The sequence below is a fragment of the Mastomys coucha genome, unplaced genomic scaffold, assembly GCF_008632895.1.
Source record: "Mastomys coucha isolate ucsf_1 unplaced genomic scaffold, UCSF_Mcou_1 pScaffold5, whole genome shotgun sequence".
Taxonomy (NCBI): domain Eukaryota; kingdom Metazoa; phylum Chordata; class Mammalia; order Rodentia; family Muridae; genus Mastomys; species Mastomys coucha.
This window is the reverse complement of record NW_022196911.1, coordinates 112,268,910-112,291,549: the sequence shown is the minus strand read 5'-3', so window position 1 is coordinate 112,291,549 and position 22,640 is coordinate 112,268,910. Positions and strand designations below refer to the sequence as shown.

Sequence of the window (22,640 nt, the reverse complement as noted above, 5' to 3'; positions counted from 1 at the left end):
GGAAAGAGTGGGCCCAGCTAAGGGACTGCTGTGGGCATCGCCTCTAAGAGGAGTGCAGACTGTAAGGTAGGAGGCATTCAACATCTATGCACCACGCGATGGGAAGGTGGGCGTACCGGCTGGGGACAGGGCAGATGGGTGGTACATACAAATCGAGAGGAGCGATGGGGTAGTTGTGGGGCCCAGCTGGGTCTCCCAAATCCTCAATCTGGCCTATCAGGTCCAAGACAAAGTCACAGCCAGGTAAGTCCTGCCAAGCATCCCCAGAATGCAGTGACACAGACCAGCCACGAGGGGGCGCCTCCAGGCCTCTGGGTGGGACAGGGGAGAAACATGGAGGTGATCAGGAATAGGCAGATGAGGACCCTTCAGGAATGGAGAGCAGTCTCTGAGGGCGGGAGCCCTTCCTAATGATGTCCCCATCCCACATGTGAGCCAGGAGCTCAGCCTCGCTCAGGAGTCTCAGATTGAGACTCCTATTTGCACCTCAAAGCCCTACTGGTTTTCTCCAGGTTCTAATATCCCATTCGCTTGCCAGTAGAGTTAGGATCTGGGCCTTATGCTGTCACAGGGCCCGTCATTTAGAATCTCTGTTTTCAGGGCTGGTGAGATAGCTCAGCGGTTAAGAGCACTGATGCTCTTCTGAAGGTCCCGAGTTCAAATCCCAGCAACCACAAGGTGGCTCACAACCACCCATAATGAGATCTGACGCCCTCTTCAGGCGTGTCTGAAGTCAGCTACAGTGTACTTACATATAATTTTAGAGATTTTGTTTTTGTTTTTCGAGACAGGTTTTCTCTGTGTAGCCCTGGCTGTCCTGGAACTCACCCTGTAGACCAGGCTGGCCTTGAACTCAGAAATCCGCCTGCCTCTGCCTCCCAAGTGCTGGGATTAAAGACGTGCGCTACCACTGCCTGGCCTAAATAAAATAATCTTAAAAGACTCTTCCATTTAATAATAAGAAGAAGGAGGAGGAGGAGGAGAAGAGGAAGGAGGAGAAGCAGCAGCAGCAGCTCTCTTTTCTCTCTGGAACATAAAGTTGGAACCCATTCACCCTAAAACCTCTTTTAAGTCACTGAGGGACAGCATACATCCCTAGGCCCTCGGGGACATGCAGTGGGAGCAGCAGTCAGTGGTCAGTCTGCTGCCCTGTCCCACCCCGAACTCGCCATACCTGCTCTGTAGGATCCACCCTGCAAACTGCTCTCCCGTGGTCCAGGATTCCACTTCGGCGGAGTAGCTTTCCTCTGCGGAGGGGCGGTTAGAGGGAGGGTAAGAGACACAGGGCTCCACCCCTGACAGTAACCAGTTACTGTCACCACACCAGACAGAGAACATGAGGGTCACAGAGCAGGTCAGTAAGATGGCTGAGGCAGGAGGAGACCAGGGAGTCAGGGCAGGGCTGGCTCCCCTGGCTGAGGGAGGCAGGCCTCACCGTTGAATGTGAACACATCCAGTGCCATGCGGCCCCGCCGCAATCCAGCCTTCCACTCAAGTTGGGTGGGTGGGTGGGACCTTGAGGCCATGGGAGCCAACGGTGTCTGCTCCAGGGCACCTAACAGCTTGTGCTGGCACAGGGCTGCCATGCCACTGGGGGCGTGGTCAGATACGAATCTGTGGAGACAACACAGGGCTGCCGCAAGCTTGGTGGGGGGGACCTAGTCCCACTCACGGGGCCCTGCCCGCTGGGCTTCCTACTTGAGCAATGGCTTCTCCAGGGCAGGTGTAGGGGGGAAGGAGCTGAGCAGGATCACCATTAGGGCCCAGCCACGCTGACTCTGCTGCTCATCCAGGTTGTGCCACAGCTGGGCCACCAACTGGCTGAAGAGCTCGTCTCGAAGTCCCGGCCGTCGCTGGGCCTGCTGCACCAGGAACGTGCCCATGGTCTGCTCTTGCCAGGACTGCAGGGACCCTTCCCCCAGGAGCCGCAACATCTGTGGACACAAAAGCCAGGGCAGGAGACACAGGGCTTCTCCAGAACAGTGCTTGTCCCACCCCACCCCACCCCCGTCCCCCCTGGAGGAGTCACTCACCACCCTATTGATCTCCAGAGCCTGCTGAGGGCTCTCACTCTCCAACCGTGTCAGGGGCTCATCCAGTGGCTGCCCTGGCCGAGGCAGAAACGGCTTCTGGAGGGAAGGAGGGTGACATAGTGTCTGTCCTCTGAGTTGACCAGAGAAGCCACTCCTCAAGGACATCCTCACCCCTCCCCGAGGAGTGTGTACCCTGCGTGTGTGTGTGTGTGTGTGTGTGTGTGTGTGTGTGTGTGTGTCCAACTGTGTGAGTGTGTGTGCACCTGTGTGAGTGCCTGTGTGCTGCGTCCGTGCATGCGTGTGTGTGTGTGTGTGTGTGTGCGTGTGTGTGCGTGCGCCTGTGTGCATGCGTGTGTCCGTGTGTGTATGTGTGTGTGTGCACGCGCGCGTTACATGGATATGCATGTACAGGTGTGCCCCAGGAGGATACCAGTCACCTTCCTTGTTTGCTCTCAGTCTGTTACAGAACTGAAAAGCTTGCTGTTTTGCATAGGCTGACTAGCGAGCAACTCCAGGGATTCACCTGCGTCTCTTCTGTACTACTACTAGGGTTACGGACATGTATGGTCATACCTGGCTTCTTCCGTGGGTGCTGGGGATTTGGATTCAGGAGTGCTGAGGAAGCACCCTGACTCCGTGAGAAGCCCCCCCACTGTTCTTTTACTAACTGACACCAAGCCAGGTGGAGTGAGTGCCCTGCGCCTTTAACATAGCACTTGGGAGGCACAGGCAGGCGGATGATGTTCCTCGAGGAGTTCCAGGCCGGCCAGGACTACCGAAGTTAAGACCCTGCCTTTAACCTTATTAAAATAAGGTTGGGCATGGTGGCACACACCTTTAACCCCAGCACTTGGGAGGCAGGGGCAGGTGGATCTCTGAATTTGAGGCCAGCCTGGTCTACAGAGTGAGTTCCAGGACAGCCAGGGCTACACAGTAAGATCCTGTCTCAAGAAATAAATTAATCAAAATAAATTGGTAAGTAAACTAATACAAGGATCTTGTTGTACATGCCACTGTGAATCCTGCGTTCATATTTAATCCTCCAGTACGGGAAGTTTCACTTGTTAAACCTTCTTTAAGGACACAACTCTAACGCAGGGCGATGCCACGACAGGTACAATAAAGGTGTGGCCGAAATGAGCCTGTGTGCTGGAGGCTTCTATGTAAGGACTGTTTCCCCAAGCAGCTCTGCTGACTACTGGGATGGCCCAGGAGAAGGCGGGGAGGCCTGTCTCTGCCTGGCAGGGGTCACACAGGAGCTCCTGAACTCGGGAAGCCAGAGACGTCTCACCTGGAAACTGGTGGACACGAAACTGGAGAAGGGAAACTGGTCAATGTCTGGAGGCAGAGTTAGGCTGGGCCGGGCAGGAACCTCAGGAGGCAGGGACTCTGTGATGTTTCCAGTCAGCACGGCCTGGTGGTCTGGGAAGGAAGACAAGAGGCAGCCTAGGACGCTCAAGACTGCCGCTCTTCCTGTCAGGTTGCCAACCACTGCAGACAGAGTACCTACGCCAAGAGGACTCACCTTCAGCCCTCTTCAGCAGAGCAGCCAGCTGGGCTGGGATCTCCAAGCGCCCCAGGTCCTGGGGGTGTGAACAATGATCAGGAACTAAAGGACAACCGAGAAGGACTGGTACACCCCCCCCCCAAACTCTGCAGAATGATAAGTGTCCCTAAAGAACAAGGACACATCCTGGAAACAGATGATCAGGTCCCCAAAGCCTCTGAGGACAACAGAGTCCCAGTCTTCTGCTGAGGGGACACATAAGGGACAGTATGGCATCCTACGTGCCTACTCTTCCCTACACTATGGCAGGCCCACACCCAACAGGACGCCCCCCCTCCCGCCCCACTTCCAAAATCACTCACCATATTTGACACTTTTCCCCAGGGCTCCCCGCTGTGCGGGCCACCACGGGAACTCTATGGGAGAGATCCAGCAAGAGTTGATGCCCCCACACCACGAGCAACCCACCCCCAACTCAGCAGCTCAGTGTCCCCTCTTGTCCCCAGGAGACAGGATAGTAGCAAAGGAAGCTCATAGACCCAGAGGGTACCACCACCCGCCCTCACCCACCCCTACCCCCTCTGCGGTCTCACCGTCACCAGGCTAAGGATGTCACTGCCTGTCTGCTAGGGCACCAGGAAGAGGTAAAGAAGGGAACAGGGGACAAAGTCCAGCTGGGGAGGAGCCAGAGAGGGGGGCAGAACGTAGGCATTGACCTTTGAGCAGCTTTATGGCATTCACATAGGAGTCATCAGGCAAGAAGGAGAGTACAAGTGGGCCACGGGGACCTGGAGGGAACGGGAGGAACTGGGGCTAGAAGGGGGAGCCAGGCCTGGGGGAGAGGGGCAGGGGGCAGCAAGATGAAGCAAGACAACAGCCACAGGGCCCCCAGCTGGAACAGGAAATAGTGGTCAGCAAGCAGCGGGCTCTGCTATTTCAGTCCTGACAAGTTCAGGCTGTCGGGATGCTGCCCACTTGGCCAGCCAAGGTCACCTGGCTTCTCTCCTGAGCTTTCCCACGATCCATGAACACTTCCACAACCCTCTCACCCGTAGCTTCTGTCGTCTCCGGAGCAGGGGCTGAGCCACTAGGAGGATGGTGTTCAGCTGTCCCAGAGCTGACCTCCGTCGGAGATATCGCTTCCTGGAGGCCATTGGAGTAATGTGGGGGAGGATGGGACCCGAAACTTAAGCTTCTTCCCTGGTACCTGAACCCTCTCTAAACCTGGACCGTAGTGTGAAAATGGGACTCTGCATCAGTGAAACCCCTGATGTTCAACAGCAATGTTCAAATCAGAATGCTACGGTAAGCCAGGTAGTATTTTGTTCTCAGATTGTCTCACTATGTAAACCAGGCTGGCCCTGAACCTGCCTCTGCCCCCCGAGTGCTATGTGTAGAGGCATGTGCCACTACTTCCAGCTTTTAGGATTTTTATTTTTTATTACTTATTTTTTTAAAAAAAAATATGAAATGCTTCAAGAATTTGCGTGTCAACCTTGCACAATGGCCATGCTAATCTTCTCTGTATCGTTCCAATTTTAGTATATGTGCTGCCGAAGCGAGCACAGGATTTTTATTTTTAATTACGCATATGTGTGTAGGTGCGTCTATGTGCATGTGAGTGCAGGATTCATAGATGGCCAGAAGAGGGCGCCAGATTTTTGGGGTCGGAGTTAGTGGCAGTCAAAGTCCCCTGACTAGGTCCTAGGAACTGGACTCTGGTCCTCTGTAAGAACAACAAATGTGCCAGGCAGCGGTGGCGCACGCCTTTAATCCCAGCACTTGGGAGGCAGAGGCAGGCGGATTTCTGAGTTCGAGCCCAGCCTGGTCTACAGAGTGAGTTCCAGGACAGCCAGGGCTACACAGAGAAAAACCAAACAAAAACAAAAACAAAAACAAAAACAAATGTTCTTAACTACTGAGCCATGTCTCTAGCCCCCTAAATTTATTTACTGGTCTCATAGCTGGGAAATTCTCAGAGATATTCTGTTTCTGTGTTCCTTCTTCAGACCACCACAGGCTCCGGGCTCCAGGCACACATGTGGCACACAGACATATGTTCAAATCACTCATGTACATACAATAAATAAGTAAGAATGAGCCTCGGGGCAGGGAGATAACTTAGCTGGCAAAGTGCTTGCTGCACAAACATGAGGAGCTGAGCTGCATGCCTCATCCACACACATGAAACCAGATAAGGCAGCACATCAGTGACCTCAATGTCTGTGACCTCAGTGCCCAGGAGGTAGAGGCAGACAGATGCCTGGAGCTCCCTGGCTACCCAGACTAGCTGAGTCAGCGAATTCTAGGTCCAGTCTAATGGAAGGAAGGAAGGGAGGAAGGAAGGAAGGAAAGGAAGGAAGGAAAGAAGGAAGGAATGGAAGGAGGGAGGGAGGGAGGGAGGGAGGGAAAAAAGGAAAGGATAGACAGACAGACAAAGACAGACAAGGTATTGTGGCCTTTAATCCTAGCACTTAGAGGCAGAGGCAGGAGGGTTTCAGTGAACTCAAGGCTAACATGGTCTACAGAGTGAGTTTATAGATAGCCAGAGCTACTGAGATCCTATCTCAAAGAGAGAGAGAGAGAAAGAGAGAGAGAGAGAGAGAGAGAGAGAGAGAGAGAGAGAGAGAGAGAGAGAGAAACAAACAAAGATTGAGAACAACCAACCAGGGAAGAGAGACTCAGTGTCAGCCTCTGATCTCTATACTCATGTGCACACAAGAGTATCCACATCAGCAGGCACACTTCCACATTCACATATGCACACATACATGAACATGTATACACACACACACACACACACACACACACACACACACCAGGATTGGAAGTATGGCACAGCTCGCTTGCAGAGTACTTCCTGGCATGCTCAAGTGCGTGGGTTTGATCCCCAGCACAAAAATTCAATCCAATGATCAAACAACCCAGCAGTCAGTCCAGAACTCTCATGCAGTCAGTCCAGAACTCTCGTGCATCAGAGGACGGTGCAAAGGACGTAAGAAGACAGTGCTCAGAATAGAAAACCACCAAGTCATATGCTTAGTGGTGGCCTGATATCCAGAAAATATGGAGAATTCTTGCAGTTTATGAACAGAGACAGAGGAGGCGTGGGAGAGGAGACTTGGTGGTTAAGAGCACCTGTTTTTGCAGTGGACCGGGATTCAGTTCTTGGCATCCACATAATGGTTCACAACTAAAACTCTGGTACCAGGGAAGCTGATGCCATCTTTTGAACACTGTGGGTACCGGCACACACACACAGTGCATATACATACATGCTGGCAATATCCATACCCATAAAGTAAAATGGCAGCCAGTAAGAGAGCTGTGTGTGGTGAATGTCCATAATTCCAGTGCTCAGGAGGCTGAGGCAAGAAGATGGTTGTGAGTTCATGGCCAGCCTGTGCTACACAGTAAGATCCTGTCTCAAGAGCAACCAAAAGGAGCCTGGAGAACCCTCGCCGCTCCTACAGAGGACGTGGGTTCCAGCATTCACATGGCAGCTGTAACTCTAGTTCCCAGGCGCTGGCTACTTTCTTAGAACCTCCAAGCACACTGTATGCCCAGGCTTCACAAACGTTCAGGAAAAGCACTCATAACACATAAAATAAAATATACTTTTTCACCAGGCAGTGGTGGCGCACGCCTTTAATCCCAGCAACTTGGGAGGCAGAGGCAGGTGGATTTCTGAGTTTGAGGCCAGCCTGGTCTACAGAGTAAGTTCCAGGACAGCCAGGACTACACAGAGAAACCCTGTCTTGACAAACCAAAAACCAGAACAAAACAAAACAAAAAACAAAAAAACAAAACAAAACCAGAAACATATTAGCAAAGATGGGAGGAGCTGTTTCCATTGCCAGCTGGAGTACACATTGACCTAAACACTGAGAGAGCCAATGGGGCAGGTCCTCAAAGAGCCAAGCAGAGAACGACAGCAGGACCCAGGAGTTCCCTCCTAGGTACAGACCCAACACGTGAAAACAGAAAGCCCAATAGATAGTCCTAACAGGCATGTTCATGAAAGATGGGAGCGACCCACGCAGCCATCCGCGAGAAGCTGTGAATCTGAATGGTAGAATATTATTGAGCCACAGAAAGCAAGCGAAGTTCTGATCCATGCTACAGCACCAACTCCGAAGGCATTAAAAGCTAGGTAAATTAGGCCAGGCATAAAAGGAACTGGCCTGTAAGATGGCTTACAGGAAATACTTAGAATAGGCAAATCTAGAGCCCGAGAACACACCGGGAGTTACTAGAAGCTGGTGGCTGTGTGGGGAGTCAGGAGTTATTGCTTCATGGGCACAGTGCCTCAGGGCATGTGGCGAAAGTGTTTGGGGCACAGATGGTAGTGCTGGATGATGGTGGTACATGCCTTTGATCCCAGCCCTCAGGAGGCAGAGGCAAGTGGATCTCTGTGAGTTCAAGGCCAGCCTGGTCTACAAACCAAGTTCCAGGACAGCCAAGACTGATACACAGAGAAACCCAGCCTCAAAAATAAACAAACAGACAGACAGACAGACAGACAGACAGACAGACAGACAGACAGTAGTGATGGTTGCCAGAGATGTGTTCCTCAACATGGTGCTTGCTTTATCTTATCTCAGCCCTCAAGTTCGCCTTGGGTCCATAGCAGCTTTACTTTCTGACCCCTCTCTTGCAGCTGACCTGGGAGGCCAAATCCCCGAAGCCTTTGAGTCTCCAGCATCTGGCCCAGGTGGCCAGAGAAGCTACTGGATGCCAGGTGTGGTGGTGGGTGGATATAATCTCAGATCCAGAAGGCTGAGGCAGGGGGATCACGGGTTTGAAGCCAGCCTGGGCTTCACAGCCTCGCTTTCCCACTTTGGTCCTGGCTCACCTGGCCTGGAGTCCACGCACACGAGCCTGCATCCGGGGCAGGAGACGGAGGCGCTGCCGAGTGATACAAGCTCGGAGGCCACGGTGCAGAGTGAGCAGGGCCTGGGAGCGCCGCTGAGCCCACAGCTGTTCTAGCTGCTGCCAGCCCCTCTCCTGCAGGAGGACCTGTGGGCACAGGCAGGCTTCGGGAGGTAGGAGGGGGGAGAGGGGGAAGGGGGAGGGGAAGGACTTGGGAAACAGATGGAACATGCCACTCTTCTCTTCTGGTCTCAGCCTCCCTACATCTGGTCACATACTCTATTCTAGGGGCCCCAGGGTAGCCTGGCAGCCAGCCCCACTCCCACAGAGAAGGGCCATCTGATGCATAGCTTGTCTATGTTTAGCCCAGCAGGGCTCTCTTTTCTTCTTGTATGCCTGTCCCCCATGCACTCATTTGTACCTGGGTGACACCAAGATGATAGAGCGGTGACTGTGCCCCCAGCACTCCACTGAGGATGGCACCACACCTCTCCTGGTCAGAGACAGTTTTCTGTCTCCCTGATCCCAGGGCACGGAACCTGTCCAAAAGGCCCAGAGATGAGGTCAGAAGAGCAAGGGCAGTTTTGTTGTTGTTGTTTGTTGTTTTGTTTTAAGACACTTGATTGACAACTGAATGTGAACCCATTGATGATTACTCAATTTCTGGATCAATCCACAACTTGGGAATCCTGTGTCCTAGTTTCTGTTACTGTGATAGAACACCCTGGCACAAAACAACTTAGGGAAGAAGGGATTTATTTGGCTTCAATTCCAAGTTACAGTCCACTGGTGCAGGGAATCAAGGCAGGAGCGTGAGGCTTCTGATCACATCTTACCGCAGTCGGCAGCAGAGACAGTGGATGCCTGCATCCTGGTAGCAGTTCTCTCGAACGCTATTCAGGACTCCCTGCCTAGGGAATGGCGCTGCTAGGCAGGCCAGGTTAACAATCAAGAACGTCACCACAGGGCAGGCCATCTGGACAGTTAAGACTATTGTGCACCTGGTTGGGGGCTGTGCACACGCCTTTAATCCCAGCAGAGGCAGACAGATCTCTGAGTTCGAGGCCAGCCTGGTCTATAGAGAGAGTTCCAGAACAGCCAGGGATACAACAGAGAAACCTTCTCTCAAACAACAACAACAACAATAACAAAAACTAACCATCTTCCAGAGCTGAAGAGATGGCTCAGTGGTTAGGAGCACTTGTGGCCCTTGCAGAGGACACGGGTTCAGTTCCCAGCACCCATGACTCAGTTTACAATTGCCTGTAACTACTGTTCTAAGAGATCTGACTCCCTGTTCTGGCCTGTGCAAGTACCAGCATGTTCATGGTGCACATATCTCTCTATCTCTCTCTATCTCGGGTGCACATCTCTCTCTCTCTCTCTCTCTCTCTCTCTCTCTCTCTCGTACACACACACAAATAAAACACAAGTTTCTTCCCAGCTGATTCTAGGGCGTGTCATGTTGACAGTGAAATCACCTGGCTAAAGCCAGGCAGGGAGCTGACTTCCGGCAGAGAGTGACAGGTAGCTGGTGCCACGAGGCCAGGCAAGGCTAGAGAAGGAACAGGTGTGACCCAGTGGCTCTCTGGGATGATACACACTAACATGGGGTGGGGGTGGGGTCAAGGCCTGTCTGCAGAGGGCAGGGCAGAACTGCAGGGCAAGTCACCAAACAGGACCCAGCCAAGGCTGGGAAGACAATGTCCTCAATGATCCAGAGCTCAGAGCTTCCTGGAAGAGGTGACAGTCAGTGATTTGGCAACTGTCCCAAGGCAAGGACAGCACCTTCTGACCTGTCACTCTCCACTCATCTACTGCCTGCTTCAGGTTCCGCCCCTCAGCCAGGCTGCAGAGGGTGGCTAGAGTTCCAAGGGGAAGCCTCAGAGGGTGTTGAGAGGAGGGTCAAAGCCAAGGGCCTCACATTCAGTAACCAGCTTTCCTGGACTTTTCTGAGCTCTCCCTCAAAGGCCTGCTCCCCATGGCTGCACCTGCCATCCCTTATCAGTCTGAAAGGTTCTGCTAACTGTGCTCTGTCGTCTCTCTGATTCAGTCCCAGCCTCACGATCCTGGCTGTGCCCAACTGACTACATGGTAAGGTCCCAGGGCAGGCAGGGCCCAAGTCCTCTCCACCAGGGTATTAGCTCTGAGGAGATGAGGCGACTATAGAAAGGAGCATGAGCGAGCATGTGTGAGCACGCGTGTGTGAGTGTGCACGTATGTAAGGAATGGTGAAGGGAAGGTTGTTGGATGTCAGGCATATGGTCGCTTCTCTGCCAGGACCACCTATCTGGGACTGTCCCCTATCAGGTGTCGGCTTCCACTACCTCACCACGGAATCCTACCTTGCCAGAAAGACTTGGAAGGGCACTCGTACGGGGAAGTGGGCACTTCGGGTGCCTATGATCTCCAGGATGCCAGCCTGACGCAGCTGCTCTGCGACATGTCCCACATCGAAGAGGCCTGGGAGCTGGGAGCCAGAGACACAGCCAAGGAGAGCTGGAGTCGGGAACAGGGCTGAGAGGAGAGGGTCCCAGGGAAGGGGAGGGGCGGAGGAAAGTACGGCAGGGGTGAGGTTGGAGAAAGGGAGCTCACCTTTCCAGGGGAGGGGTTGAGACAGTGGATGACATAGACATGGCTCCTGCTCAGTGGAAGGGGGACAGTCACAGATCAGACGACCCTCCATCTCTTCCTCTGGGGTCCAGTGGAGGGACACAGCTCTCACCTGCCTAGCCGAGCTAGCAAGTCACCCAGGGACTGCTGGAATCGACAGGCCAATGTGGGTTTGCTTTGCTCAGTCCCAGCCTGGAGCTCTGCTTCCTGGAACAGGCGGCCCATGAGCTGGGTGGGGTGAGATGGGTCTCAGCTGTTTCCATCCTGGGCCTGTCCACCCACTACACAGCCCCCCCCTTCCCCGGGGAGCAGGCCACCCTAAGCACGGAACCCACCCTCCATGCTCATTCCTCCATCCAGGTGTCAGGGACTAGCCCGAAAATCTTGATGAGCACCTGAGAGGAAGGCTAGGTCACCTGCAGCTCGCTCCGCCTGAGCATCTCCAGCACGGCAGGGTCCAGGTGGTCCCTGTTTCTGTTTATGAACTTGTGCACCTGCAAGAGAAGAGGCCGGAGGAACAGCCCCTCAGGAGGCTGGGTGTGCACCATGCCTCAGAGACAGACAGGCCTTCTTGGCTTTGCACAGTCCCGCTGGCGCCTAGCCTTTCTGGTTCATCCCACCCATGGGTCCATGTGTTAGTAAAGCTCTTCCAGGGCCTGTGCTTAGAACAGTTTCCTACCACAGAGAAAAGTCTCCTCTGCCCTCCGCCTCTTCAGTACTCTCTGATTATCCTCATGCCAGAAAACTCGGATGCTTTGTCTTTTGTCTTTGAGACAGGGTTTCTCTGTGTAGCCGTGGCTGTCCTAAAACTCCCTCTGCAGACCAGGCTGGCCTCGAACTCAGAGATCTGCCTGCTGCTGCTGGGATTAAAGGCATGGACACCTGGTTGTTTTAAATCTCAGAGACTGGCTGTAGCCCAGTTGGAGGAGCCTTTAACTAAGATGTTCATGCCCCAGGTTCTGAGTCCCAGCACTGCCTAAGCCCTGGGCACGGGTGTTGCACACCTGCAGTCCCTTCACTTGGGGACTAGAGGCAAGAGGATCAGAAATGTAAGGGCTTCCCTGGCCACAAAGAAAGTTAAAAGCCAGATGAGGCAAAATGAGACCCGGTCACAAACCCCAAAACAAGGGCTAGGGGTGTGACTCAAGTCTTTAATTCGAGACCGAGAACAGTAGGAGGCAGAGACAGGAGGATCTCTGAGTTTGAGGCCAGGTCTACATAGTGAGATCCAGGACAGCCAAGGATACTCAGAGAAAACAAACTATAAAACACAAAGGCGCCGGGCAATGGTGGCACATGCCTTTAATCCCAGCACTAAAGAGGCAGAGGCAGGTGGATTTCTGAGTTCGAGGCCAGCCTGGTCTACAGAGTGAGGTCCAGGACAGCCAGGGTTACACAGAGAAACCCTGTCTCAAAAAACAACAACAAAACACAAAAAACCCAAAAACAAACAAACAAACAAACAAAACCCCCCAAAACCAAAAAAAACCCACAAAGGCATTATTAAAAAAAAAAAAAGATGACGACTTGAGGCTGCAGAGATGGCTCCTCCTCCACAGTTGAGCACTGGCTGTCCTTTTGGAGGATCTGGCCTTGATTTTCAGCACCCACATAACAGCTCACATCCCATTGTCACCCCATTGTCACGATGATCTGATGTTCTCTGATGACTTCTGAGGGTATCAGGCACACTCATGATGCACAGATGCATGCAGGCAAAACTCTCATATACAAAGTAAAGAGTTTTTAAAAGGGGGGGGGTGTTAAGGGACAGGAGAGATGGCTCAATGGTTAAGAGAGCAAACTGCATAATAAACTGAGCCAGTAAGACACCTGCTGCTGAGTCTGAGGACCCAAATTTAAGCCCAGCTATTCACACCATGGAAGGAGAAAACCAACCTCCAGGAGTTGTCCTCTGACCTCCACCTATGTACAACACGCACCCTCCCCTCCACCTCATTAAACAAATGTAAAAAAAAAAAAGAAAAAAGAAAAAACCAGCATGGATGGGGGCTCACAAGACCCCACCCTTAGCTAAGGAGCTATTCAAAATAATTAATACCCAGAAGTGGGTGTGGTCAGAGGCTCACGTGGAGATACAGTGCCAAGTCTTGGAAGGGAATCTCTCTGACTTTGTCATCTGGTAGGTGACTCAGCTTGGGAGGGGCCGACACTACGATGACAGGGTCTTGGTGATTCACCTGCATTCTCTGCCAAGAGCAGATACCTGGTAGGTTACGGTCCCAGCATAGTGCTGTACTGTGAAGATCGGCAGGGGCAGTTGAGGCTTGGCGTAGCTGGGGTGGTCACCATGGTGATAGTGGCACTTCTGGAGGAAGGTGTGGTCTGTGGCCTGTTAAGGAAGGAGCCACACTCTCTCAGGACCAGTACGGCTTGGCTTGCTGTTCCCTGCACTCACCCTGTTCCTCCCTGAAGACCACAGCCCCACACAACCCAGACACAGGGCTCCCCAAATCTCTCCCTCAGACAGAGTCAGCTCAGCCTGCACTGTCCCTATAGCGTGTTCCCTTCCTCCACCACTTTGTGTTTTGTACAACCAGGTAGTATTTGAGAAGGTCAGGGTCACTCAGGCTGGGAAGCCAGCCCTGCCAAGCCCTAGATGTGGTATTTCTAAAGAAGCCTGAAGGAGTTATAAGAAAATAGAGTTAGAGGATCTGACACAGATGTCAAAACTATTCCAGCCACACCCTTTCTGCAAGCTGTTCCCGGTCACCTTAGATAACCTAAGGGGTGGCAAGATGGCTCAGTGGGTAAAAGCACTGGCTGTTCCCCCTGAGAACCCAGGTTCAGTTCCCAGCCCTGACACGTATGGTGACTCCCAGGGGATCTGATTTCCTTTTCTGAACTCCCCAGGACGAGGTGCTCAGACAAAAGCAAAAATGAAGAAAGAAAGAGAGAAACAAAACCACCCATATATATAAAATAGATTTTTTTTTAAAGTGAACCAAGGACTTGAGAAACACCTGTGAGGGGTTCCTCTTATTTTGTGTTTTGGGGACAGTTCCCTATGAAGGCCAGGCTGACTTTGAATTCACATTGATGCACCCAGAATGCTGGGGATTAAAGATTGGATTAAAGATACCAGGCACCACTCTTCCTGGCTGGTTTGAGATACAGTCCCTTTTGACTGGGCTAGCCTCCAACTCACTGTGTAGCTGAGGATGACCCTCCTCACCTTCCTTACCTCTACCTCTAGAGTGCTGGGACCACAGCATCCTTTGTCACAATCCCTTCTCAAAGGAAGAGTGGCAATGTCTGCATCCCATTGTGTGCCCCTGTCTTTTCTTTCTTTCTTTCTTTGGTTGGGTTTTGTTTGTTTGTTTGTTTGTTTGTTTGTTTGTTTTTTCGAGACAGGGTTTCTCTGTGTAGCCCTGGCTGTCCTGGAACTCACTCTGTAGACCAGACTGGCCTCGAACTCAGAAATCTGCCTGCTTCTGCCACCCAAGTGCTGGGATTAAAGGCGTGCACCACCACTGCCCTGTGCTCCCATCTTACCACAGATGCATAGATGAAGTCCTCTCCCCTAGCCTTCCCTGGCTTATAAATGCTAGTTATTCCTCAGGCCATGTGTGCAGTGAGGGCCAAGCTCTTGTGTCCTCTCCACCCCTCTGTGAGGAAATGTAAACAATTCACAATCCACCTGGGAATGATCTTTTGCAAGGAGGCCCAGCTGAACTCCCAAGACATAGTGCTTTGGCTTGGATTGTTCTATAGAACAGCATTACCGCACCTGATTTTATACCGTGCTGGGGATCGAACCTAGGGCTCTGTGCCTGCTAGGCAAGCCCTCCTCCAGCTGAGCCATATCACCCCCTCAGGGTCACCTTATTTTTGGTGTCCACCTTGCAACCTCAGTTCCCAAAAGTCTGGGTCCTACACATGTTTCTGTGATTCCACAAAGCTGCCCACCAGACATCTGGGATTCTTATTTATTTATCGTGGGAAATGGAGTCTCATATACCAGATTGTACTGCCTAGCTCAGTCTGGTCCGTCTGTCTGTCTTTTTTTTTTTTTTTTTTTTTTTTTTGAGACAGGGTTTCTCTGTATAGCCCTGGCTGTCCTAGAGCACACTCTGTAGACCAGGCTGGCCTGAACTCAGAAATCCGCCTGCAAAAAAAAAAAAAAAAAATCCACCTGCCTCTGCCTCCTAAGTGCTGGGATTTAAGGCGTGCACCACCACCGCCTGGCCTGCCTGTCTTTCTTACATCAGGCTGTGCTGGCTTCAAACTTGTTTTTCCCCTGCTTCTGCCTTGTGAGTGCTGACAGACCGGTGCTTATGACATCAGGTGGAATTTATATTAGAATCTAGAGATTGAATTAATTATCTTTTTTTTTCTTCAGTTTTTCGAGATAGGGTTTCTCTGTGTAGCCCTGGCTGTCCCAGAACTCACTTCGTAGACCAGGCTGGCCTGGAGCTGAGACCTGCCTACTCTCAGATTAAGGCAAAACTACTCAGGCTGAATCCACCGTCTTACACACAGCAGGCAAATGCTCTGACCACTGAACTGTAACTATACACTACCTGCCCCCCCCCCGTTCTCTCTCTCTCTCTCTCTCTCTCTCTCTCTCTCTCTCTCTCTTTCTCTCTCTCTCTTTCTCACTCTTTCTTTCTTTCTTTCTTCCTTACTTTCTTTGTTGTTGTTATTGTTTTGATACAGGGTCTCTCTGTGTAGCTCTGGCTATTCTAGAACTCACTCTGTAGACCAGGCTGGCCTTGACGTCTCAGAGATCCTCCTGCCTCTGCCTCCCAAATGCTAGGACTAAAGGCATGCGCCACCACACCCAGCCTACTTTTTTAAAAAATTAGTTAATTACTTTTTATATTTCCTTCCTTTTTAACATGTGCATATGCTTTGCTTGCATGTCTGTATATGCTCCACATGTGTGGCTGGTGCCCATGGAGTCCAGAAGAGGTCATCAGATCTCCTGAAACTGGAGTAATATTAATGTCTCTGAGCCACCATGTGGATGCTGGGAATTAAACCTGGGTCCTCTGGTCTTACCCTCTAAGCTATCTCTCTAGCCCTTACCATTTCTTTCCATTCTCCTGGGCCCCAGGAAGAGAAAAACTGAATCTTTCGTCTTGGACCTCTCCCCTCAGAATGGTCCCTACACACAAATTCACCCCTCAGTGCCAGTACACCTCAGGCAGGGCTGGATCTCTTCAGACAGGCCCAGCCCCTTGTAGCTCAGTCTAGTGTAGAGGAGAGCTAAATCCCACTAACCGTACCTGACACTCAGCAATGTCTGCTCTCTCTAGGAGTTCAAATACAGAGGCAGATGCTGATGTGTGACAGGGAATGTTTACACATGACAGCCACTTACCCACCCAAGAAGCATTCGTAGCATGCTGCTGGTGGAGCATGCCTGTACTCCCAGCAGTTGGAACGTGAAGGCATAAGGGTCAGGAGTTTAAGGCCAACCTAGACTACATATGCAACTTCCTGTCTTAACAAAACAAAACAGAAACGAAGGAGTTGGAGAGATGGCTCTGTGGTTAAGAGCATTTACCGCTCTTCCAGAGGACCGGGGTTCCACTCCCAGCACCTACATGGCAGCTTCTGACCATCCTAACCCCAGTTCCAGGGGATCCGACTACCACAGTGCCCTGCATGCACATGGTGCACACACATACGTCTAGGCAAAACCACATAAAATTAAGTGTCTAAAGTGCTCAGCGGGAGTAGAGGACTCTTCCCCTTGAACGCTTCCTCCCAGACTGCAGAGCGCAGGGTCTCTGACCCTAGAGCCCGCTCGTCTCCCAGGAAGCCCTGCTGGCTTTATCCTGACTACCTAGGGCACCCCCACCCCGCCCCCGTCCTGATCCCTGACCCTGAGTGTCACTGACGGCTCTCACCTGGGATAGACAGGTCTGGGCATCCAGGATGCTGAGGAGACTGTGGGGCTGGCCCACCAGGAGATCCAGGCAGGACTCCTGTGGAGGCTGGAGAATGGGCACCCACTTCAGCAGCTCCCGCTGGCACACCTCCTAGGAACAACCAGTATTTGGTAACTCACAGCCCACGATTGTTGAGGCTGGGCGAGATCACAGAGCCGCACAAGAGAGTATTCTCCTCTTAGATACGGAAAGGGAGGTTAAGGACTAAGCCCTTCCCACCCGCCACAGAAAGGGGGCTTGGCGCAGCCTTCCTGTGACTACTTCAGCCTCTGTTCAAGGCAGTGCTCTGTGTCACCTGCAATGCCTGAGCTCAGCTCCGTACCTCCTCCTGGGCCAGCAGCCTCCTGCTGGAGAAGAGCTGCAGGCGCTCGCTGGCTAGATTACTGCATAGCTGCTCTAAGCCGTTCACTCGGAGCGCCTAGGGCAAGTGAACAAGGAGGCGGATCTGCACAGGAAGTGGGGGCCAGGCAAACAGGGCTACCCCCTCCCTTCTCCCCAGGACTTTCAAAGGAATGACACCCCAGAACTGAGGCTGTGGCAGAGAGGGACAAGTCAATAGAAGTGCAGTCTAACCATACATCAATCCTCCCTCCAGCTCCACAGCCCTGCCCTCTGCCCCAATTATGAGCCTTTTGAACTCTGATCACACCCATCGGGAGAGGGTCTGCAGGGTGCCTCTTCCTTGATGGCACTCAGAATCCCATCGTCTCATGTTGCTTGCCACCTCCAGGAAGCCCACCAGCCTGCCTCTGGTGTTCTCCTCTGCAGCCTCAGCATACAACCAGGAGGCCAGAAGGCCTTAGCATAGCTGTGCACACCACAGCAGATCTGCATACGACCTTTCCCTTCCAGAGCAGAGTAGTCATCAAGCCCATTCTAAGAAGGGCAGGACCCACGGGGCAGTGAACAATGCCCATCCAGGAACTGGGGGTGGGGAAATCCAAGCCCAATTACTCTTAGCTCTTCCCACAAAAGAGGGTGACACGTAGGAAAGGGGTGCACAGCTAATGACAGTTCTGGAAGATTTGAGAGGCCCCACTTCTTTCCACTTTGGTATGTGGGAGGTGACAAACCCAGCCCGGGGTGATGGCCCTGTGTGTCTATAAAGCCAAGCAGGACAGAACTCTCTCAAGAGATGTCCTTGTGGAGAGCAAGGTCTGCTGACATCGCCTACTGTACTGCTGGGGACACTGGCCTCAGAAGGATTAATTAGCTGTGTGAGGTGGCACAGCCATCAAGGGGCAGGACAAAGCAGATAGTTCTGGACTTGCCGTGGGCTCCCAGCTCCTCCCAGAGGGAACCCAGGAGGGCTTCAGGGCCCAGCTAGGAAAGGCACATGCGTTGGAGTCCTCCTCCTCCTCCTCCCAGGAACATGCAGATGGAGTCAAGTAGTTGTAGAACCCCAAGATTCCCTGCCAGCCTCAACCAGATTTGAAAGACCCAAGATACAGGACCTGTTGTTCCCTTTCTATCCCCACCCAGGGACACCCAACCAAGATTCCACTCAGCAGCCCCAGAAGGAGCCAGCAGACACAGGTCAGACAGGCAAGCAGCGTAGAGAGGAGCTGGAAGGAGATGGGCCTGCCTCGCCCCTCCCCCTCTCAAGGGGTGACCTCAAAGCCAAAGGCGTCCACAACAGCGATGGTGTCCACACTGCCTGCCTCCCTCGGTGGGGACAGCTGCACATCGATCTGCTTCAGAAGCCAGGTAAAGAGCCTGGAGTACAGGATCTTGGCCAGGGCATCCCTGCAGGCGGGCACCATAAGTGAGTTTTGCCCGCAGAGCAACACACCTGGCCCCACTCTCCGATCCCCAAGGTGACCTGGCATCAATGGCCCCTTCCACTGGCAGAGGTCTGGAGACCGGGCCGTAGGGGGTGTCCTGGAGACCAGAAAAATGCTCAGTGTCGGGCCGAGCTCCTGGTGCTCCAGGCTGCTCCTCCCACTTCTCAGCACCCTTTGGGCTCACCATGACCCTCTTGGTGACTGCTCCCTCTAGGCGCTCTGGTGGCACCTGTAGCAGCCGGGCTGCCAGGTGGATTTCAGCCCAGCTGGACACAGCAGCCACTTCTTGGGACTCTCGCTGGACAGAGGAGGGAGAGAATGAGCTTTGTTTGTGCGATGGCAACAGTCCTCAGACAGGGACAGGCAGGGCTTTGCTTCATCTAGCCAGCTGCCTGTCACTCAAAGGGCCAGCGGTGGCGGTGCACACTTTTAATTCAAGCACTTGGGAAACAGAGGCAGGTGGATCTCTGTGAGTTCGAAGCCAGCCCGGGCCAAGAACATATGAGATGATCTAGACTGCGGTGAGCCAGACTCTGGGGCTGAAGGCCCTGAGTGTGAGCTCTGACTGTCTTTTCTTAGCAGCTGAACCGTTCTGACTAATCTCTTTCTCTCCCTGACCCTCTGCTGCTTATTGCTGGGGTAAACGTTATCTCTTAGGGCACAGTGTTGTCATGAGAATTAAATTTTGTTATTGCTTTAAGTGGCACAGGACCTCCCCAGTACCCATCAGCCAGTAGCTTCTTGGTTACTTTTTTTCTTTTAAAGATCTATTTTATTTATTTTATGTGTATAAGTACACTGTAGCTGTACAGATGGCCATGAGCCATCATGTGTGTGGCTGCTGGGAATTGAACTCAGGACCTCTGCTCCCCCCCCCCACTCGCTCCGGCGTAATTCACTGTAGCTGTCTTCAGACGCACCAGAAGAGGGCGTCAGATCTCATTATGGGTGGTTGTGAGCCACCATGTGGTTGCTGGGATCCGAACTCAGGACCTTCGGAAGAGCAGTTAGTGCTCTTACCCACTGAGCCATCTCTCCAGCCCCAGGTGCTCTTCTTAAGGGTTATGGTCAAATACAAAAGGCTGCATAAAGGCATGTGGGTGCAGAAGGGCTGGGGCTCATTGTCCTCATCTATGCAATAGGGGTCTGCCAGCTTTCAAAGGCAGCCCAGGGCCTTGTGATTCTCCCCACACAAAGGCTTGGGAGCGTCATCACTGCCCTGACAGTGCAAACCACCACTGCCTATCCCATGTGCTCTGTGGTCCTGTCCACAAGGGAGCCCACCTCTGAAGAAGAGAAGCAGATGTTGCCCAGATGCAGGATGGCGGCCAGCACAGCCCAGACTGCTGTCAGCTCCGCTGCGCATAACCCCAGCACCCTCAGGGCCTTCACCAGCCCTTGGAAGTCCTGGGCATCCTCCTTGCCCTGGAGCCTGCAGGCTCGGCCCTGCAGAGGACAGCAAGGTTGTGGAGGGGCAATGCCTGGCAACCCACAGTGTCCTGAAAGCCATGGCTGAGTCTGGGCGCGCCATTTGTGAGAGCCTCTGCCCTACCTGGTTGAGGTAGTAGTAGGCCTCAGGTCCCTGCAGAGAGAGCTGCTCACGTTCTGTGGGGTCCAACCCTGCCAGCAGCTCATAGAAAACATGGAAGCTTCGCTCAGCCTGGGCCTTGGGTAGAGACACTGGCTTGATGGGGAGCAGGGTTTGAGGGCTATGCTCTGTTCTCTCTCCCACCTTTAGAGCTGGGGAGGGGGTGGGCAGGAGGCTGGTCGTTACCTGAAAGACTACTCTGGAGGACTCAAGCAGACAGTGGGACACAGAGGCTCCTACGAGAACCCCCCTATGGGTAAAAGAGACAGGGTAGACACGCCCAGAAGCACTTCTCTGAAGGGGCATTCCAGGGGCCCCCCTCCCAGGAGCCATTGAGCCCGCTGGTCCCCATCACTCACTGCTGCAGACAGAGCCGTATCTCCTGGCCGAAGCGGCTGGCATTGGCATTGAGGATGGTCTTGGCATGGCCAAAGCTGCTGAGCACGGGCAGTATGTCCTCTAGCTGTGTGAGGGTCCGGGAGATTCATGGGTTCTTAAGATGGCCTTGGTACCTACCACCCACTGAGAGTTCTCTATAGTGTGAGAACTGGCTGTGTAGACCCTCATGGAGTCAGTCCTATCAGACACCCCTCCCCCAAATTAAAAGGGTTGAGGGTGTAGCTCAATTTGTAGAGTTGCTCATATTACATTCACAAGGCTCTGAGTCAATCCCCAGTAGCACATAAGCATGGTGATGCACACTGTAGTCCTAGAGAGGCGCAGGCAGGCAGGAGAATCAGGGGTTTAAAGTCATTCTCAACTACAGAGGAAGTTCTAGGCCATCCTGGGCTACATGAGATGCTGTTTTTAAAAAATAAAATAAACACTGGGCGGTGGTGGTGCACGCCTTTAAGCCCAGCACTTAAGAGGCAGAGGCAGGCGGAGTTTGAGGCCAGCCTGGTCTACAGAGTGAGTTCTAGGACAGCCAGGGCTACACAGAGAAACCCTGTCTCGAAAAACCAAATCAAATCAAATCAAATATTCAGGCATGGTGGCACATGGCTTTAATCCCAGCACTCTGGAGGCAGAGGCTGGTGGATCTTTGAGTCCGAGGCCAGCCTGGTCTACAGAATGAGTTCCAGGACAGCCAGGACTACACAGAGAAACCCCACTTTAAAAAGAACAAAACCAATGACAATAAAACATAAATAAAATAAAAAGCCTAGCCTCACTCCCTGGCATTGGAAAACCTTAGGAGCTGATCCATGAGAAGCCACAGGCTTGGGGAAATGGTCCATTGAAATGGGCAGGTGCCTCCAGCCAGCCCTCACCTGAGCACGGTTGGCCTCCATTGGCTTCTGCCCTAGGCTCCTTAGAAACTCCAAAATCTTCCTGGCAGCCTCCGTCTTCCCTGAGCCACTGTGCCCCCTAAAGGATGGGAGAAGTTACACAGGACTGCCCTACTGAGCCCAGGCAGTGAGGGTACACCACATGAAAGTGATTCCTACACTGTAGAGAGGATAGACCTGTTTCATGGAGAATAACCAGGAAGAAGTGCTACTACATAGCAACACTCGGGATGCCCTCAGGACGGTCCTGAGGGTGTCTTCCTGAACTGCTGCCCAGCAGGGCATGGGACCAACAGGTAGGATGATACTGTGGGCTCAGGCAAGCAAATTAGCCAGAACTCACCCCAGGAGGATGCAGGAAGCCTGTCCAGTGCTCTGAGACAGGCTATAGGCTGCTACTCCGACGGCAAAGATGTGTCTGGGAGAGGGGAAGGACGGCAGAGGCATGAGAAGGTGCCAGAAATGGCTGTCTGGGGCCTCCTAGGAATAAGCGATGTGCCCGCAGGTCCTGGCCCTCACTCAGGAAGACAGATATTTAGGGGGTTAAGCACAGAGTCAAAGGGTAAAGTCACATACGGTGTGGTGTTTGGGGCCTTCCTGGGATGGTAGCTGGCCAAGACTTCTGACGAGAAGAGAGGAAGAGGCTGGTGGGGGTTCAGAGCAAGCAGGAGGGGGCCCCCAAAAGTCTGGTAAAGAAAGCAGAGGCTCTCATGAGAAGGGGGTGGGAAAATATAAACAGGATGTTCTGATGCACCCCAAACCAGCCTATCATGCATGACTTGTGGGGACTCAGGAAGAGCTGGCTTTACAGCCAGTCTATGGATGAAGAGAGGCCTCAGAGATTCTGGGAAGTCCCTGTGCACAGAGGAAAGGGAGTCTAGCCTACACCCTTCTCTGGGGTCCCCCTTACGTAGATGCGGCCCAGCTGGAACCTCTTCTTGAGGCACAGCAGCACAGAGCTGTCACACACCAGCCTGCAGGGACAGCAGGGCAGAGGGTGAAGTGGCTGGGCAGCCCTAGGCAAGCTTTGCCA

General features: G+C 52.9%; 1 protein-coding gene and 1 non-coding gene across 2 annotated transcripts in view; both read right to left on the bottom strand.

Annotated features, from left to right (window-relative positions):
* Positions 1–22,640, bottom strand: part of Myo15b (myosin XVB) — a 36,865-nt gene that overhangs the window by 11,373 nt on the left and 2,852 nt on the right. Inside the window, 27 exon segments of the mRNA XM_031354088.1 lie at positions 150–311; positions 1,175–1,247; positions 1,436–1,614; positions 1,699–1,934; positions 2,034–2,129; positions 3,325–3,455; positions 3,559–3,616; positions 4,488–4,683; positions 8,396–8,559; positions 8,834–8,951; positions 10,758–10,882; positions 11,008–11,053; positions 11,138–11,253; positions 11,442–11,519; positions 13,253–13,378; positions 16,905–17,036; positions 17,269–17,364; positions 18,560–18,692; positions 18,769–18,827; positions 18,915–19,028; positions 20,015–20,176; positions 20,505–20,568; positions 20,678–20,781; positions 21,590–21,686; positions 21,951–22,025; positions 22,184–22,293; positions 22,518–22,581. Coding sequence (XP_031209948.1) covers positions 150–311; positions 1,175–1,247; positions 1,436–1,614; positions 1,699–1,934; positions 2,034–2,129; positions 3,325–3,455; positions 3,559–3,616; positions 4,488–4,683; positions 8,396–8,559; positions 8,834–8,951; positions 10,758–10,882; positions 11,008–11,053; positions 11,138–11,253; positions 11,442–11,519; positions 13,253–13,378; positions 16,905–17,036; positions 17,269–17,364; positions 18,560–18,692; positions 18,769–18,827; positions 18,915–19,028; positions 20,015–20,176; positions 20,505–20,568; positions 20,678–20,781; positions 21,590–21,686; positions 21,951–22,025; positions 22,184–22,293; positions 22,518–22,581 — 3,114 coding nt within the window.
* Positions 5,000–5,106, bottom strand: LOC116079331. The gene has a single exon (XR_004113903.1). It is a non-coding gene; the product is annotated as a U6 spliceosomal RNA (small nuclear RNA).